Source organism: Paralichthys olivaceus, chromosome 23, assembly GCF_024713975.1.
Source record: "Paralichthys olivaceus isolate ysfri-2021 chromosome 23, ASM2471397v2, whole genome shotgun sequence".
NCBI classification, from domain to species: domain Eukaryota; kingdom Metazoa; phylum Chordata; class Actinopteri; order Pleuronectiformes; family Paralichthyidae; genus Paralichthys; species Paralichthys olivaceus.
In genome coordinates, this window is record NC_091115.1 from 8,366,114 (window position 1) to 8,384,427 (window position 18,314).

The window sequence follows — 18,314 nt, forward strand, 5'->3', positions numbered from 1 at the left end:
CAATTGTGGGGTCTGGTTGAGAAGCACTGGTTTAATTCATGAATCAATATCAAATCCTAAAATCCTTAAAACAAAACCAAGATAATTCAATCCACGTGTCTTTCAGAAGCTGAACTATTTGCTGCTGTTTTATTCAATAACATACTCATTATTAGAAATATATATACAAACAGATTCAGACTTTATGTTATGCACAATTTTTCCAATAGGAATAACTATCTTTATATTATTGACAAATACACATATAACACTGACAAAATAGTTTTGCTCATAGGCTATCAGCAGGGAGTAGACAAAATAATGCCAACATTTCATTAAAAAAAGGAATTTGACCAAATCGCTTACAAATCTAAATGCTAATTAGCCATGAAACGAACAACAATGCACACTTTTTCTTGTGAGTTTTCACAATAATAGGAAACAGTAAACAGAGGACAATACAGTTGCAGTGTAAGTATAAGTCACAGAAATCAGGATAAACTGAAGAGAAAGGAATCAGAAGTTGAAATAGTTGACGGATATAAAGACGGGGGAGATGAATGCGTCTATTGGCATTTACGACATAACCCACGACAGTAGAAATATTTGCCCTAACATATTTTACTTCACAGTAATACTGTATTTTCCCTGAGCGTTCACAGTATTTTGTCTACCTCCTTTACATTATTATTGAAAATGTTAATCACAATCATTAAGTATCTTGTAACAAAATAAGTTAAACATTTCACAAATACACATTTTCACAAAATTACAAAAATTAAAATCACACAGGTTGGTCACTGAGAATATTCGAAACAACAGTAGAACTTTGTCCGCAGCAGGAAAACAGTGGAATGAAGGAAAATCTTTCCGCATTTCATTGATTGTGTTTTGGAAGTCAATCACTCAAACACAGAAAATTGTTATTGAAATACTAACCATCCTCTGCAGATGAGGCCACATAGCCTGCGGTCTGGAGGGATTCTTCGCCTGTTGATTCATAGGGGATCTGCCGACATCAGTCGTGTTTGTAACTGGCATTTCCTCCAGCCTACGGCCAGTTCTTTTGTGGCGAGAACAAGCCCTCCTTATGCTCGTCGCTGAGCTCATCCCATCCACCCATCTATCTATCCCTATCTCCCTCATACTCTCTCATCCCGCCCGGCCTGTCTCTCGCTCCCCACTCTCTCTGACATGTACAGTACGAGAGCGATCACACTCATGTTCCCGTGACTGAATGGGATTGACTCAGTGAATGAGACATTAAAAACTCTAACACACTCACTGTGGCTGAGCAGCAGCTATAGATCACTGGGCAACAGCTTCGAGATACAATGACGGGATTCAAAGGACCCCTGGCAATGGCTATCTGCCATCTGGTCAGATCTTTGACACACAAAGTGAGACGCTTGTTGAGCTGCTCTAGCTGTTGTTTGCGACTAGCAGGTTCACATTCTGTGACAGATCACAGATCACACAAGTACAAGATAAACTGCTGCTGCAATTCAAGTGTTTTACTAAAGACTGGTTTGGTAGGAACGTGCCTCTTTACACATTCCCCAATTGCATTTCTGCAGAAACCAGGAAACAGGAGCACGATGATTCTGCATCCGACAAGTTGATGACAGGTGTATCATCTTAGAAAGAAAGAAATGTCCTCAAAATATCGGATATGATTTTGATCTGTGACATTTGATTGCAGCTTTGAACTGGAACCTGGGGATCCCTCTGAATGGCACCAGTGCAGAGTGGCAGGAAAGTCAAATATATCAACGTGATCTGCTCTAATGAGGCCAGTCGCCTGCTGCTGAACACCAGCCAAGGCGAGACAATTTATACACCTCACCAGCCATGTTGGCAGATAACTTGTTGTGTCTCTTTGAGTGGTTAGGTGTTAAAAAATGCCTTGAGGGAAGTTTGCGACACGCCCTTCCTCCTTCACAGCAGGTGAGTTTCTATCATGGCCGCTCTCTCAAATGAGTGAAAGCGGGAGGAGGAGTGTCAGTCCACACTCGTTTACATCTAGCAGGCTCCTGCCAAGAACAGATCAACCTGCAGAGAGTTTTTCCTTCTCTTCTTTATTCCGTGCTTCATCCACTCTCATGCTCGGGCATCGCCTCCCCCGCTGGCTGAGTGTCGGCAGCGTGGGTGAGTGTTTGAAGTGGGATGAAGACAGACACACTGGCAATCGTGTCAGAAGATGGCGTTCGGTTATTTTCGGTGTTGCACACTGGTAAGCGCCTCCCAGACCTGACCTAAAAATAAAAAAATGTGAAAAATAGAAAATGACTCTTCTGTCCTGTTTCATATGATGGATGCATGACATTATAAATCTCCAAAGTGAACATCATTACATTAGGTAATAACTGAGCCTCAAAGTACTGCTGAATATTTGATGAGCAGTTAATAACTTTACAAGATTTGACTTCCTGGAAGTGCTGACTGAAACAAAGGAGCATTATCATGAAGGTTTTATAAGACTGACCCACAGAGACCGCGAGAGGCACAAGAGTCACTGCGGTCACAAAAGGGTTTGGTGGAGGCTTCTCATAATGTATAACATTAGAAAAAGCAAGCAAACCACTATAATTCAGAATATGTACAGTTTATGGCATATCCCCAGATGGGCATCCTCTCTGAATAAATAATAATAAAATGGACCCCAAGAGAATTTTTCATCCTAGAAGAAGTGGAAACATAAAACACATGCTCAGAAGTACTGATAATAAAAATAGAAATAAATACTTATTGTTATATAGAAACTATTAATTTCCTCTGGGTTTGACATAACTGACCTTATATACATGCACGCAATCATTGGATTGAGTAGTGTGAATACAATGTCAGGATCTACTGTCTCGGACATTTGCGTTCTCAGACCTTCTGGAAAAGTTTTGGAAAATGTTTGGACTTGTGTGAAATCAGCTGTCGTTAAGTTCGTTAGGGTGAGAACACTTTCTAATGAGTACTCGATGGTATTTTCATTATATTTTGAAGGTATTTGTTCATTAAACAACGTCCTCAAAACTATTTCTCCATGTTCCTATATTTCTTGTAAATGAAAATACAAAATGGGATGGTTCATGTATTTACCTGCCACACTATAAGAACAACACAGGCTATGAAGGGGATGAGAGCCAGGAGCACGGGCGCTCTCTTGGACCAGCTGTATACACGAGTGTCTTCCTGACCCCCTGGGGAAAAACAATATTATAGGAAATTTAACTGAATACATAGTTACAGCTCAGAAATCTGATAGTAGGTAGCCAGATACACTTGATGTTTATTTATCGAACCAGTGAAGGAGATTCTGGTTTGACCAGTTTACTTCCATTTTGAGATGTTGATTGGCATAAAAAGGCTTTGCCAAGTATTGGCTTTTGTAAAGCTTTTTCCATTTGTCCAGGGTATATGGTTTTTATTCGCTTGACCACTAAATCAATATCTTCTCTCGGCTACTGAGCTGCTTTAATTTTTCGAGGCGTTAATTGAAAATCAAATCAAATTCCTAATGCAAATGAATAATGTACCTGGTGTCTGATGTGGATTGAGACACGGTGGTGGCTTGCACGAGAAGCCGGATGTCCCCTGAGCGGCGGCGTGTAAGATATCTTTGATATAGTCGAAGTAAAGACCAGACATTAAGCTCCCATCTCTGTAGTGACACTGGAAGACTTGCATTGTAGTTTCCTGGTGGGAATCAAACCACAAGAGATTCTGACGTAACTCAGTTAAAGAATTAAATGTGCAAATTATTACATACTCCTGTCTAAATCAAGCTGCAGATCACTCACCAGCTCCTCATGGTCGAAGGTGAAGCGTAAACTCTTCAGCATCGCAATGAAGACGATTATGTTTTCCTTGTTGGAGGAGATGGCACCGAACATGCTGGCCAGCTTTCGAAGACTTTGCTCTAAAGGATAGATGTTTAACACCACCCAGCACGGGCCAGCCTGCAGACAAAGGATTGAAAAGAGTCAGATATTAAAAGTGTCATCTCCATTTAACAGGTTCATGCCAGTTCTGCGGTCACAGCTTCATACCTACCACTTCTTTGGGAATGTAACTAACAGGAATTTCATAATCAGACGGGATATTCTGCTTCTATGATGGAAAACATGACAGAGAGAGATTTTTACAATATGATATCAGCAACAGAGATCATGTGACAGTAATACATACTGTAGGTACCAGTTTCTATGATTTTGTAATCTCACCAATAAAGACAGCTTGCTCACATCATCAGTTATCGGCGTCCCGAATTTTCCAGAGCAGAGATTCAAACTTGTGAACAGACTCAAGAGGAGACAAGGTGCTTTCAAGATCTGCAGGAGGGGAAGCATCAGTTAAAGTCCGCTGTATTTATCATAGAGTAACAATGACGTTATGTTTTGTTTTGAGGACATTAATCCTAATTCAGATGAATCCAGTTCACACTTAAGAACTGATTACTGAAACCTCACTGACACCCACAGTGCCTTGCTCAAGGGTACTACGGTGAGGTTAGTCACCCTGATGAAGGCTAGTGTGCCACGATGTGTAGGTGCATTTTAAAAGAAAATCTCTACCGTGCATTAGCCACACTAATTAAGGCTTTTTAATTTTGTGCCTTGGTTCATTACTTTTTTTTGCATCAAAATTTACCACCTCTACGTCAAATACGATTTTAAGGAAAATATTGTATTTCCAAACAGACGTGCTCTCTTCTTTGTCCTTTCTACATTGAGCTATGATTGTATTTTTGTTCAGCACAGCTAAATTACCTTCCCTGCCCAGGAAGGATGAGGTTTCCAATGTCTTTTCTAAACATACAGGCTGTTAAAATAATGATTTTTCATAAATTATGATGTTAAAGCAGAGAATCTGTCCTCAAGTCAAACAAATATTTGTTCATCTTTTGATGATCTTGGTGTATTTAGTGTGTTGAGGGTGTGGGGGGGCATCACAAACTCTAGGATTAAATGAACAGTTGTATGTGCGTGTGCATCATAAGAATCAGTTAAAACATGATATTTGACGAATAATCACAAAGACACACTTCGACATGCACAGCGTATGCAGTCATGTATAATATATTTCTCTTCTTCATAAATACAGAATTCAGTTCACAAAATCTTTCTTCACATTGGTTTGATGTTACATTTCCTCAAGTGCTAAATATCAGATTTCCTCCATTAGTATCTCAGCAATCTCAAATAGAGCTGCATTGATTTGTCAATGAATCAATAAATCAAACACAAAATGTATCTGCAACTATTTTGATAATCGATTAATCATTTTGGTCATTTTCTGGTTCCAGCTTCTCACATATTAATATTTTTATTGACTTTGGTCAATATTTTTGGTTAACTGCAAATCTGAATCGTTAATTTGACAAAACTGGCAATTCTTTGACATGACCCTGGGAAGTGACACATTATAATATCATTTTATCACAAATATTCTTAAAAACATAAAAAACAAAGTAAGAAAATCATCAGCCAACAATGAAAATACTCATTAGTAGCCGCCCTAATCCATAAGATTACTATTTCTATATAATACTAAAAAACACTACTTTAACATATCAAGGGACTGAATGCACAGTGGTGATAAGTAACTAAGAACATTTATGTGGCAGCTGTAGAGACTCTTTAAAGATATTAAAGCCATAATTACACAGTTTCCAACACATCAGCCTCAAAATACATTTCATCCTCATAAAATATCATCTCACAGCAGAATGAAGTGAGCTCGCAGTTTGATTTGTCGGATGGAAACACATGCTCATCTGCCTTATTCAATATAGATAGATAGATAGATAGATTACTTTATTCATCCCCGAAGGGGGATTGAGTAAATATATATATATATATATTGAGCAGCAGGATGTGAAGCAGATACCACAGACCTCTGATCTCATTAAATACCATCTATATACAGCAGCAGTAGTGTTACTCATTACAGGGGTGTTCTTTATTATTACACCTTTAATAAATACTGATCTCCACTTTAAATACTACAGGAATTAGTAGGATAAATAGTTATTTTTAGGTAAGAGTTTATAAAGAAGTATTTACTTTTTCAGATTATACTATGTATAAAACATAATATCATACAGCACACAAAAATACATTAATATATTAGTCTGCATTTTATAACACAAAACCAACTCTATAAACACATTCAATAAATTCTGTTACTTACTTTCTTCCTCATATGGAGCAAAAAATTGTGGTTGCTCAAATCCAGTGGATCAAAGTCAGTGTTTCTCTTTGAAAGACAGAGCTCATCTCTCCCTCTGTGTGTGTGTGTGTGTGTGTGTAGTGTCCCAGCATGTAGTGAAACTTGAGGATGGGCTGGCAGTGTGTTTTCACTCCAGACAGATCGGTGCAGTCTTTTGACGCGGTGGAGAGAGGCCGCCTACAGGCTGAGTCATTGTGTCACACGCTGACGCTGTCTGAGAGCTTTTTTTCTCTTTTCCATAACTCCCACGTATCAATTTGTTCGTCAGGAGAAAGTGGGCACTCATTCCCTCCAGGGAAATATTTCACAATATGTCGAGGTTATTCTGCAAGCTGCTGTTTGGAAAGTGGAAAAAAACACAATGTCCTGTGGAGGATTTGGGCTCAAACTTCATTGTTGTTATTTATATTTATCTTTTCCTATTGTTTCAGCTCAGAGAAGAAACTTGTGATACCGTTGCTTCAGCGTGAGCGTGTGTAGATGTGAAGAATTCCGGTTGCATAATCTCCTCATGACTTACATTGATGAAGTGAATCCAAGTAAAAGCTATTATCCATAATTGATTTCCATTATTAAATCAATGGCAGTAACAGAGGATGCATTTGGGAAATACAAAGGGGCAGATGAGTTCAATGATGACTCACACGGGAGCACAACATGAGAAGATCTCGGACATGCGACGTTCTGCAAACATGTACCGTGTGTTTTGTTTGCTATCAGGGAGGGAGTGCTTGGCTTGCTAGTGCTGAGAGTGTGACAGACACTCTGAGCTGAGTCAGGTCATCCACACTCAACAGCAGGTCACGACTAAATATAACCCAGATGGCTCAGGACCCTGCAAAAACAAAAACACACACTGCAGTCAGCGAGGTGGAGCGCTCAACACTTTCACATGAACAGGTGAGAGGAAAACAACCTGACTAATATCAAAACTATCACTTCATTCGTGGGATCCAATCAGATGTCAGCGTTCATACTGATTTACTCACATATGACGGCATTTCAAGCATGAATGCTGCCAGAAGTCAGTCATTGATAAACAAGTTGCACGTCTGCAGGATCGGACAAGGCACCAACAACGCACACGTGTTGATTTTCAGAAGTAAAATCTACCTGCACATGTAGCAAAACTCTTTTTAATGACAAGGAATCATTCAGGAAGCTCAGTGTGGACGTGAAAAGAAAAAGAGGCAGCATTTGTAACAGCTTTTCCCCACAGGCCATAACCCTCTGAATTTGCACAGTCAAAACAAGCTACCTCTGCTGTTGTACCATAGAATCTATTGTACCTTTAATCATGTGTTTTTGAAATATTTAAAAATATTGGAACTCAGGCACTTGAGTCTTTTAACTGTTTGCATGTGTACGTGTGTGTGAGAAAGCAAGTTTTACAGATGCAGCTGGACTGAGATAGATGAAGTTGAAACTTTAAACTTGGAAACATATTTTACTGCCCGTCATAATAGAAATGGATGACTTGGAGCGAGAAGGTATAAATGAGGAGCTGATTCAGTTTGCCATTCAAGAGAGCGTTCAAGATGCCTTCAAGCTGCCATGTTCAGTACAAACACACAGGTATGAGTCCATGTCATCGTTTACCCATGAAAAGTATTTCTTTGTCACTGATTTATTAATTTGTCATTATTATAGAGTTTTTACTGTATGTGTACAAGGATGCCTCTATATATTTTATCTATGTATTTTTTTAGGTAAGTATTTCATCATTTATAATTCTTGCAATCTTTTAATGTTGCATATTTTGCTTAACTGCTTGAATACTGTAATTATGCTGTTTTATAGTTTCTGCAGTAAAATCTTTAATTTGATCCATGCTCATCAGGACAGAACCAAACAGTGAAGACTTTGTGAAGATAATGACAGCCATTCATAAAGGCAAGCTTCCTATTTCAATTCTTCCTCTTTCTTTCCTTGTTGGGGTAAAAAATATATCTGCATTAAAAAAATCAACAGGTATCACTATGTAAATAAGGCAAAGCACAAATAGATAAATACAAGCAGAGTAAATTCCTGTTATAATGAATGTATGTGCATTGAATCACTGTTGAGCGTGCGTATCACAAATATATGTTTGTACATGTATGTGTCTTGGTTTGATCTCCACAGGTGATGTGTGTGCAGTGCAGGAGCTGTCAGGCTGCGTGTCTGCCTTCAGAGATAGCGACAGCAGGGCCTGGCTGCCTCTGCATGCTGCAGCTGTGCAGCCGCAGCCAGAGATCCTGCACGCAGTGCTGCAGGGTGAGAGCTCAGTGCAACAGGCTGGGATGTAAAGTGTAAAGAGCCCGTAGACGTAGAGTGTAACTTTAACGTACTCTGTTGATGGTGTGTTTGCAGTGATGGTGACATGCACAGAGCTGACCCTGGAGGAGCAGACGGGGGACGGGGACACGGCTCTGACTCTGGCAGCAGAGGCCGGCCTGGTGGAAAACGTTAGGATGCTGCTGCAGCACGGGGCCTCACCACACAGCACCAACAGCAGGAACGAGTCTCCTCTGCTCATTGGTGGACACACACACATGCACACACACACACACACACACACAGAAACACACATATCCAACATTGACACAGTCACGTACTCAGCTTATTGCTCAACAGTTCATTGTTATCATATTACAAACATTGCTACTTTTATTATAACTATTCATTATATTCAAATACTTGAAGTTGTTAATCAAGTCTTTGTAAATTATTCAAACGTTCTATATTTACTTTGTGTTTAGTACTGACGATGAAATATTAGCATACTAACATGACTGCATGCAGCAAAAGACAATATTAAAGATGGAAAGTGACGCAAAGCATCTCAATCGCCACCTGGTGGCTGGCTGCTGTATAGGTCATAAACCCAGTGTCCTCGATGTTAATGAATTGGACATGGGCCAAACTAAAAAGTCACATTTGTCTCTGAAGTGGTTTCTGACATTTCAGACAGTTCAGTTCTTATCACACTGACGTATGTTCAAGTGTTACATTTTACTGGGAAACATTTTAATTATGTTTTTAATGATAAATCCTTCATCAGTATGTTTTCTCTGTTGTCTGTACATTTCGCAGCCGTGAGACAAAGATCGTACGACATGGTTCTATCCCTCATCATGGGAGGGGCCTATGTGGAGCAGGTGTGTCTCACTAAGTACTCGGCCATCCATGAAGCTGCGAAGGTGATTACGAGGCATTGATGTCGGCTACAGATGACAGAACCAGAAGACAACACATTCTCTTGTCTTCACCTCCTCTAGGTGGGTTGTCCAGCCATCCTGACGCTGCTGCTGCGGCACGGAGCCAAAGTGACGGGCCGAGACGGACACGGGGTGACGCCCCTGGGGGTCGCGGCTGAATACGGCAACACTGAAGCATTGGACCTGCTCATACAGCACGGTAAACATAATCGAACAGTGTCAAGAAACCCACTGTGTGCACAGCGTACACCTCAAGACCCTGCTGTATTGTCCCTGTCCTCCACTAGGTGGTGATGTGAACGCCCAGGCCAGCAATGGAGACACGGTCCTGTATGACGCGTCTGGATCTGGAAACCTGGACTGTATCAATCTGCTGCTGCAGCACGGAGCCAACCCAAATGTGGCCAGCTATGCCTGCCAGCTGCCCATCCACCGAGCCGCATACGAAGGACACATTCTGCGAGTTAACCTTTATTTTATGAAGCCTTGTGACTGTGCACGTACCAAAAGAACATTCAGTCACCCCGACACACTAAATATGGTGATATTCTCATGCCAAAAGCTTAACACAGTAGAGAAAAGCCTGAAAGACAGAAATTGCTCAAGACAAATTAACATGAATTTCTAGAACATGTCCGTCTCCACCTCACAGCTCTGCAGTGTTTTCACTCCACTCATTTCCACAAAGAGCCTTCTGTTTATCGCTGTTTTTCACTCCCATCAAACCACAGTCTAATGAACATTTTTCTCGATGTCCTGTTTTCTTCCTCGCATTTTCACTGTTTCTAACCCCCTGCCCCCACCCCCTCATACTTCAGAGCCCTGAGGACTCTCATCCCCATCACCACAAAGCGAGCGATCCGTCTCTCAGGCCAGAGCCCTGTCCACTCAGCAGCTGACGGGGGACAGGTTGAGTGTCTGGAGCTGCTCATACAGAAAGGATATGATGTCAGCGCCCTGCTGCATATGCACATCTCTGGTATGAGTCAGGAATGCTATTGATAAAACATGCAGGGCCGGAGCTGTGGACACATACATGTGCATGTACTAATGCAGGCAAGACATTTCTCTTAGAACGTGAAGCGTACGCACAGTAGTTGTTTTTTTGTTTAGTTGTTTGTGAGCAGCCTTACATAAAAGATACTCTTACACAAATTTCACAAATGTATCTTGTTGCAGAGAACTATGGGGACCTCAGGAAGACGCCTCTGTACTTCGCCGTATCCAACGGTGACATGACATGTGCTGAGATGTTGCTGGCGGCTGGAGCGAGAACCGACCTGGATCCGCTGCAATGCATCCTGGTCGCTATACGAGCTGAGAGGTGCATGGCGTACATGTGTTTATGAGTGTGTTTATTCATTGATAAGTTGTAGCAGGGTTGTTGTTGTTGTAGCTGGAACCTTTGACTCTTCCGTGCAGGTACGAGCTGGTGCAGCTGCTGCTGTCCTACGGAGCCGAGGTGAACTGTTACTTCAGGGTGATCAGTAACACAGTGTTTCCCACAGGCCTGCAGTACTGCCTCAGGGACCAGGTCATGCTGCGGCTGCTGCTCAACAGTGGATATCACGCTGACAAGTACATTGAGCAAAAGTGAACTAAAATTGAATGATTGTCCTTTCACTTAAATTTCATGTTTGGGAAATTCTATATCCAAGTTTAAGTCATGTATAAAATACTGATTTTATAAAATGCAATCACAACAATATGTCTCTGAACTGCTGCCTCTGCTAGGTGTTTCCAGTGTTGCCATGAGGACGGTGAAGAAATGGACAGTACCTGGACCGACCTCCATAACCAAGTCTACCAAATTTACAGTCAACCTAATGTCGTCTCAGTAAGAGCAAGACACAGAACGACACGTTTTCATCAAGTCATTCAGCCCCTCAGATAATAAATGAGCCATTAATAATAACCTGCTTTATTTATTTTTGCTTTTTCAGTTCTGTGAGTTTGTGTCGGTGTCGTGGTTGACACACCTGGCGGGCAGCGTGGTGAAGATGCTCCTGGACTACGTCGACTACGTCAGGATCTGTCCCAACCTCAGACGCATCCTGGAGACGAGGCCAGAGTGGGATGAGATCTCTGACATACTGAGTAAAAAAACACACATGTTGTGAAAGCAAGTTAAACTTGACTTTACATACAACTGAAGTTTATATGTTTGTGGGTCCCAAGGTAAACCTCGGTCCTTGCAGCACTTGTGTCGATTGGGGATCAGACGTCACATGAACCTCAGGACGCTGAACAACCCTGAAGCCATGGCGGCTTCACCTTTTCCTCCGGGACTGAAGAGCTACCTGACCTACAGAGAGTACGACCTGTACGCTGACCTCTCCTCTACGTGAAAAACTTTTTATCTATACCTGTATCACTAAAACACTTGTCAACAGGAATATCTTTTATATGTTACATGTTTATAAGCCATAGTCGTGCTTGCAGGTTGTGAGTGTTGAATTGTCTTTTCAGAAAAAGAAAATTAATATTTCCTCAAAGGTTGAAAATGTTAGAATATCTTAGGCTACAAATTCAGTTTTTTTCCTTCAAATTAAAAAAATATTGTGCTTTAAATATAATGAGAATTTATTGGAATGTTTTTTTCTATTTTGTAATAAAAATGAGTGAATTTACCAGAGCAACAATATGTTTCATTTCTCTTCTGTATGTGTGTTAATACAACTATTCTGTAAAGGATCTATGACCATAATTCATCCCTCAGCAGCAGATCAGGACAAACACAGCTATAAATCCCTGGAACAATATCACTATAATTCTGTCATTATGTTCTCTGGAGGCGATCTGGAGCGATGACCCAGATGATAAGCTATGCATGTATGCAGCTCATGTGTCTGCATTTGGAAAGCATGTACTTGTGTTGCGTCTGTGTGTACATGAGTAATACAGTGTTAACCGCACTGCAGGTCTGCGTGTAAATAACTTCCAGATGAGTAAAAATCTGTTCTCAACCAGATCTAAAGATATACAGCAGAGGCTGAGGAAAGTGACAACTTTTGCAAGTCCGGTCATAAACAAAGGAAATGAAAAGCTATGAGATATTCAACTCTCTCAACCTGAGGGGTTAAAAACACAGATGTTCACTTCATTGTGGCATTGAAGGTAAATGAGTAAGATTCAGCCTTTGTGGAACGTTGACGATGACAATCCATCCATCATTGTTGAAATATTTCAGTCTGGACCAAAGTGGAGGGGCGACCAGTTGACACATAAACTGTATTTAAATATGTACGACATGACAGCTCCCAAAAAGTGATGCAGAAGCATCTCAATCGCCCCCTGGTGGCTGGCTGCTGTATAGATTATAAACCCTGCCTCCTCCGTGTTAGTTGATGGAACATGGACCAAACTAAAAAGAACACGTTAAAATGGTTTCTGTCATTTAAGGTACTGTTCAAGAGTTCATTTGTCTAATGAAGTTTTAATTAGTTATTCTGATGCTATTACAACAGGGTGAAACATGATGATTGACAGCTGAGACTGACTCATGATTGATTGAGTGTGTGTATGAGCGAGACCTCGATACTGTGGCTCCACATCAAGATCACACATCAAACATACAAATAAGTATATAAATACTACAAAACTATAAAGAAAAACCATACATATCTCAGCTCATACCTTGGTCTTGAAGTTGTATAGAGAACATTTAAAAACCAACATCCCATCAATAAATCAGTCAGCACTTCCTGTCTTCCTTGTCCCTGCCTCCATATGTTCTATCTCTGCCATGATATGATTTTCATCACCACCCAGATTAGTTGACATTAAGAATGGAAGATGAGCCAACACCTCTGGACTATTGGACATGCAGAGAACGAGCTTGTGTCGATATTTGGACGACACATTATCTCTGTTTATCTTTCTTGTTCCATGTGTGTTGGGTCCAGTTGGTCTTTTTTGGCCATGAACGAAGTCGTTCAGGCCGCGGTGACAGACTGCTACGTTGACAGGCCACACAGTGTCTGAGCTCACATGCTTTTTGTGGCTCTGTCTCTCAGCGCGCTGCCTCCCAAAAAAGATGCTGCATCATGGGCCCCGCACTTTGCTATGTTCCCCTCTGATCCCTCTCTTAAGGCATGAACAGCAGCTGGGGAGATTAGAGAAGAGAGGACACTGACACACACACAAAGGCTCTTCCTCACAGCGAAACAGGCAGCCAGGACAGATCGGGTTCGGACAGGAGTGGATGCTCATCATTACAAGCACCCAGCTAGAGCGCAAACGACTGTATACCTTCCCTAGCAAACATCTCCTTGACTGGACTTATAGAACTTATGTCCTTGGCTCTCCAGCAGCCTCACAACGGATATCGTTGCTTGTTGGAATCTCTATTCCCAAATTTCTCCTTTATTTTGGGGTCAACTCTGTTTCATATGCGACTCCAAATCTGTGTTATTTCAAAGTGATTCTCACTGGTCTGTGCTGATCCTGCTTTGGCCATGAGTTGTTTCGGGTACAGACGAGAGCTGAGTAAATACGAAGATGTTGACGAGGACGAGCTTCTGGCTTCCCTCAGCCCAGAGGAGCTTGCTGAGTTGGAAAAAGAGCTGGCGGACATTGATCCTGATGCCAACGTGCCTATAGGACTCAGACAGAGAGACCAGACGGACAAGACCTCAACGGGCACCTTCAGCAGAGAGGCCCTCATGAAGTACTGGGAAAGCGAGACACGTAGACTGCTGGAGGACGAAATAGGTGGAGGAGGCCCCAAACTGGTCAGTGATGGTGTTTAATTAGATTTGCTTGGCATTTGTAAAATGTGCCAGGGGCAATGTCAGCTTGTTTGAAGTTGTATCAGATGGAAGTCAGGACAGATTACCAATAATGCTAAAAGTAAGAAATTGATTATAGTACTCATAGGAAGTAAAATTATACCATATACCTACAGCTTCATTAAAACCATTTGTTATTTTACAACATGTGCATGTTACATACGTTTTAAAGATGATGACTCATGAAACAATATTGCATTTCAAACACTTTCAAAATACAGGATGAAGAACAGGAGGAGGAAGAGGAGTGTGTGACAGAAGAAAACAGTGAAGCAGAGGATGAAAAAGATGATGTAAATGAGAAAGAACAAACAAAATATAAAAGGAAGGAAGAAGAGGAGGAAGAACAGAATGATGATGATGAAGAAGAAGAGGAGGAAGAAGAAGAAGAGGACTGTGAGGAAGAGGAGGAAGCTGTAACAGAGGAGGAGGAAGAGGAAGAAGAGGAAGAAGAGGAGGAAGAGGAGGAAGAGGAGGTACAAGAAATTAAATCAAAACCTGAACCCTCAAAAGATTCTGGGCCATGGGCCGAAACCTCTACACTACTAAAACCTCAGAGGGTGGAGCCTGTTAGACTGACCCCTCCCCCTCCACCTGCTGACACCAATGCGACCGGAAACCCGACTGTTGTCGACGAAACTCTGCAACGAGTCCTTAGTAACGATCCTGAACTCACAGAGGTCAATCTCAACAACATTGACGACATCTCACAGGTATGTTGAGGGAACGTTCCAAATTAACGCTTTTTAAATTGTTTTATTTTGTGAATTTATGATAGCAGCTAAATTAGCCAAGACTAACTCCTAGTGGAAGCCAATAATAACTCAAAAGTACAATGAAGTTTAGAAAGATCTTTAATAAATCCACTTAATAGATCAAACTATCAAGTCTACAGTATTTTTCAAGACGCTTTAACATGTCTCATAGAAAAACTGATACAAATTGTGTGGATCAACAGTTTCTAATAAAGTTATGACCTCCTTCATTCCAACATACAAGGTATTGGTAATGCAAGATAGACAGCTTCCTGCTAACTAGCATCCTGCTCCTCACTGTTGAGTATTTTTTGACCGTATGCCAACTTTCATTTTAGGACAAGGAATCTCACTGTGGCTGAGTAATGGAGGCCGCACTTACACATATGATAGAAACACATCCTGTGACTGGACAATGAACTAAAACATGGTTTCCTCTGAGGTTGTTGTTGAAATGTAGCAAGTGGTTTTAGTTTGTAAGTTGCTAATTGCTTAATGTGCTCAATTTAGCATTGTGGGTAACGACTGTCTTGCAAAAGAGCTAGAACTCTTGTGTTGACTTGATAAACATTGGTCCTACTGAAGTGTTGAATATTTGTAAGTGGTGGTGATGAAGGGTCAATGGTCCTTTAACTATCATAACATTAAATTAATGATTATGCTTCTAATGTATAGCCTAAATATATATTTGCTGTAAAAGGGTCAGATGGAATTCAAATGCTTTCATGCGACTTAAAGTGTGAACTCTCATTTACTTCTCAGGACACCCTTATACGATTCGCTGAAGCACTGCGGTCCAACACACATGTGCGGCTCTTTAGTCTCGCGAACACTCACGCCGATGATCCTGTGGCCCTGGCCATCTCCAAGATGCTGAGGGAGAACTCGTCCATCACCAGCCTGAATATAGAGTCCAACTACGTGACTGGCAAGGGTGTGATGGCGCTGGTTCAGGCACTTCCAGGAAACAACACCCTGACTGAGCTTCGGTTCCACAACCAGAGACACATGTGTGGAGGACAGGTTGGTTCTCATCCCACTTTGATTCCTTCACCAAAACAATCCATTTTCTTCTTGCATTTGTGACCCTGTTTTTCCATCCTGAAACTTTGTCCCACAGGTAGAGATGGAGATGGTGAAGATTCTGAGGGAAAACTGCACCTTGATCAAGTTGGGTTACCAGTTCAACCTCCCTGGCCCCAGGATGAGCATGACAGGGATCCTCACCAGGAACCAGGACCGCCAGAGACAGAAACGGCTGCAGGAGCAGAGGCAGCAGCAGCAGGGCCAACAAGGGGTGACAGATGGAGCCGTCAACCCCCGAACCACTGCGCTAGTATGTAACTTTGCCCCAGAATGAGACTTATCACTGGTCCGACTGGAAGATATTGATGATAGAATTGATTTATTCCCCTGTCTCTGTATCTAGAGAGGAACCCCTGGTTCATCACCCTACAGCTCACCTTGGTCCTCACCCAAACTCCCCCGTCGTGACCTGCCAAGGAAGCAGGCCCCACCTGCTCCGCCTCCTCCTCCTCCGCCACCACCTCCACCTCCTCCTCCTCCACCGCTGCCTCCCCCACAGAAAGAGAAGACGAAGCCCACCAGGATGATAGCGGAGGTCATCAAGGCACATGAGGCGGGCAGCAAGAAGTCGACGAAGGCCAAGGGGAAGAAAGGCAAGAAGGGCAAGCAGAAAGACGAGACCAGCAGCATCCTAAAGGAGCTGAAGAACGCGCTGAGACCCGTGTCGGTGGAGAGGAGGGGGGCGGAGGAGGGCAGCCGGCCTTCCACGCCAATGAGGTCAGCCCACGACCAGCTAATGGAGTCCATCCGCAGCAGCGGCATGTGCAACCTGAGACGGGTGAGAACAATTGGGACATTTGAATTTTAATCTGTTGCCCAATTTTGCTTTTTCCCTTTTCATCAGTGGTTTTGTTCCCAACTGTATCAGATTGAAGCTGGGTTATTTAGAAACATCTGTGAGAACAATTTCTCCTCCACAGGCAGTTCAGCAAAGTGCTAAAAGAAAAAACTGACCCTCTAGAGGCAAAGTGGCGAGTAGGAAGTTGAATTTTGATGAGGATGACAAAGAGTCATTGGTGTCTGAGTCATCATGTCTGTACACTGGGGGTAGACAGACAAAAGGCTGCTTACCAACAGCTTTTACAGTCAGAGAGACACGGGAAAGAAAAACATACGACCAATGAAAATGTCAAGTATTCTCACACTAAACAGGAAGATACTTGAAAACAACAAACAAAAAGTCAAAGAAAAAACAAGATGGATTTACGTAAAGAAAAATGAGCATGTCTCTATTGTTACATGGAGTGTTTGCTTTTTTTCACCCGGGACGGAGAGATGAACATTATCGCGGCCGAAGCGTTAGCAAGGCTTGTTATGTCGCTAGAGTGGAAAAATCAGCCCTGCCCTCAGATGGCGGGGTCTCCTAGCTGTGAAATTCCTGCCACTTAGTGCAGGTATTTATAGAAGCTGTTCAGCAGAGCTTCGATAAAGACATCTGTGATACGTTACCACCACAGCACACAACAAACAACACACAGGCGACAAAACAACGTCGCAGGGTGTCAAAAGCCAGAATCTCAAAAGTTGACTTTTATACCTGAAAGTATTGATTCATTGAGTCTTCTCATTTCTATATTTGCTCTCACCATGATATTGGAACATAAGGCACAGATATATTCTATGCAATTTAAAACTGATGCACCATTGTCGTTTTCTAGGTGGAAGTCCCGCATCATCTACGATAGTACAAGCAGGAATAAAAGAGGTCCATTCATTACTGTGGAAATCTGATGATGATGATGATGATGATGATGATAGAGCGCCCACCAGTGATGAAGGCACGAGGTGAAAACACATTGAAAAGTGTGACGAGGCACAAACTGATTTCTTACTCATTGCAGTAATCGCTTGACATTTTAATAATGTTGATGTTTTTTTTAAAAGTATTCATGCATCTAGACAATGGCATTTTGAAATGAGTTTAACTGTTTACTGGTAATTTGTCTAATTCACTGTAAAATTGTAAATACGATCTGTTGTTGGTTGAACTGTATGTTGAAATATAACCATTTGGTGTTTTCAGTACGACTCTTTGTCGACTTCTTTTTCTTTGGTTGCAGATGGGTTCCAAAGATGAGTTCATAAATCTATATTAAGCGTATAAATTATGTAAAAATATTCTATAAAAGTATTAATTAGTGGTGTATGTGGAATATGGAGTAAGATATATATTTCATAAATTGAGTTTGGCACACATACAGGCTCCACTCCACACTGAAGTCTGTTTAATGACCACAGCGGCTCAGTATGCACAATGAATTCCTTCAGCTAAGTGACTG

General features: G+C 41.7%; 3 protein-coding genes across 7 annotated transcripts; 2 read left to right on the forward strand and 1 right to left on the reverse strand.

The window, feature by feature from the left end:
* Positions 1–115: 115 nt before the first annotated feature.
* On the reverse strand, positions 116–6,325 carry LOC109632701 (uncharacterized). The gene is made up of 7 exons (XM_020092125.2): positions 6,166–6,325; positions 4,197–4,304; positions 4,027–4,083; positions 3,774–3,932; positions 3,510–3,669; positions 3,073–3,173; positions 116–2,234 (listed from the first exon to the last, which is right to left on the reverse strand). The coding sequence occupies exons 1-7, from the start codon at positions 6,175–6,177 to the stop codon at positions 2,070–2,072; spliced, it is 762 nt and encodes a 253-aa protein (XP_019947684.2). The 5' UTR covers positions 6,178–6,325; the 3' UTR covers positions 116–2,069.
* Positions 6,326–6,951: 626 nt separating this feature from the next.
* On the forward strand, positions 6,952–12,046 carry asb15b (ankyrin repeat and SOCS box containing 15b). Of its 5 annotated transcripts, none has more exons than XM_069520226.1 (14): positions 6,952–7,104; positions 7,671–7,779; positions 8,045–8,097; positions 8,329–8,460; positions 8,557–8,724; positions 9,280–9,344; positions 9,465–9,603; positions 9,692–9,863; positions 10,223–10,383; positions 10,584–10,728; positions 10,827–10,997; positions 11,139–11,241; positions 11,348–11,501; positions 11,583–12,046. In XM_069520226.1, exons 2-14 carry the CDS (start codon positions 7,673–7,675, stop codon positions 11,750–11,752), a joined length of 1,740 nt encoding a protein of 579 aa, XP_069376327.1. In that variant the 5' UTR covers positions 6,952–7,104; positions 7,671–7,672; the 3' UTR covers positions 11,753–12,046. The 5 variants fall into 5 exon arrangements, with proteins under 5 accessions (XP_069376327.1, XP_069376325.1, XP_069376326.1 ...); XM_069520224.1 differs by having other exon boundaries at positions 6,953–7,104; positions 9,280–9,386; XM_069520225.1 differs by having other exon boundaries at positions 6,953–7,104; positions 9,280–9,386; positions 10,827–10,982.
* Positions 12,047–13,498: 1,452 nt separating this feature from the next.
* Positions 13,499–17,872, forward strand: lmod2b (leiomodin 2 (cardiac) b). The gene is made up of 6 exons (XM_020107707.2): positions 13,499–14,137; positions 14,416–14,907; positions 15,712–15,972; positions 16,070–16,285; positions 16,379–16,813; positions 17,694–17,872. Exons 1-6 carry the CDS (start codon positions 13,862–13,864, stop codon positions 17,718–17,720), a joined length of 1,707 nt encoding a protein of 568 aa, XP_019963266.1. The 5' UTR covers positions 13,499–13,861; the 3' UTR covers positions 17,721–17,872.
* Positions 17,873–18,314: the final 442 nt, after the last annotated feature.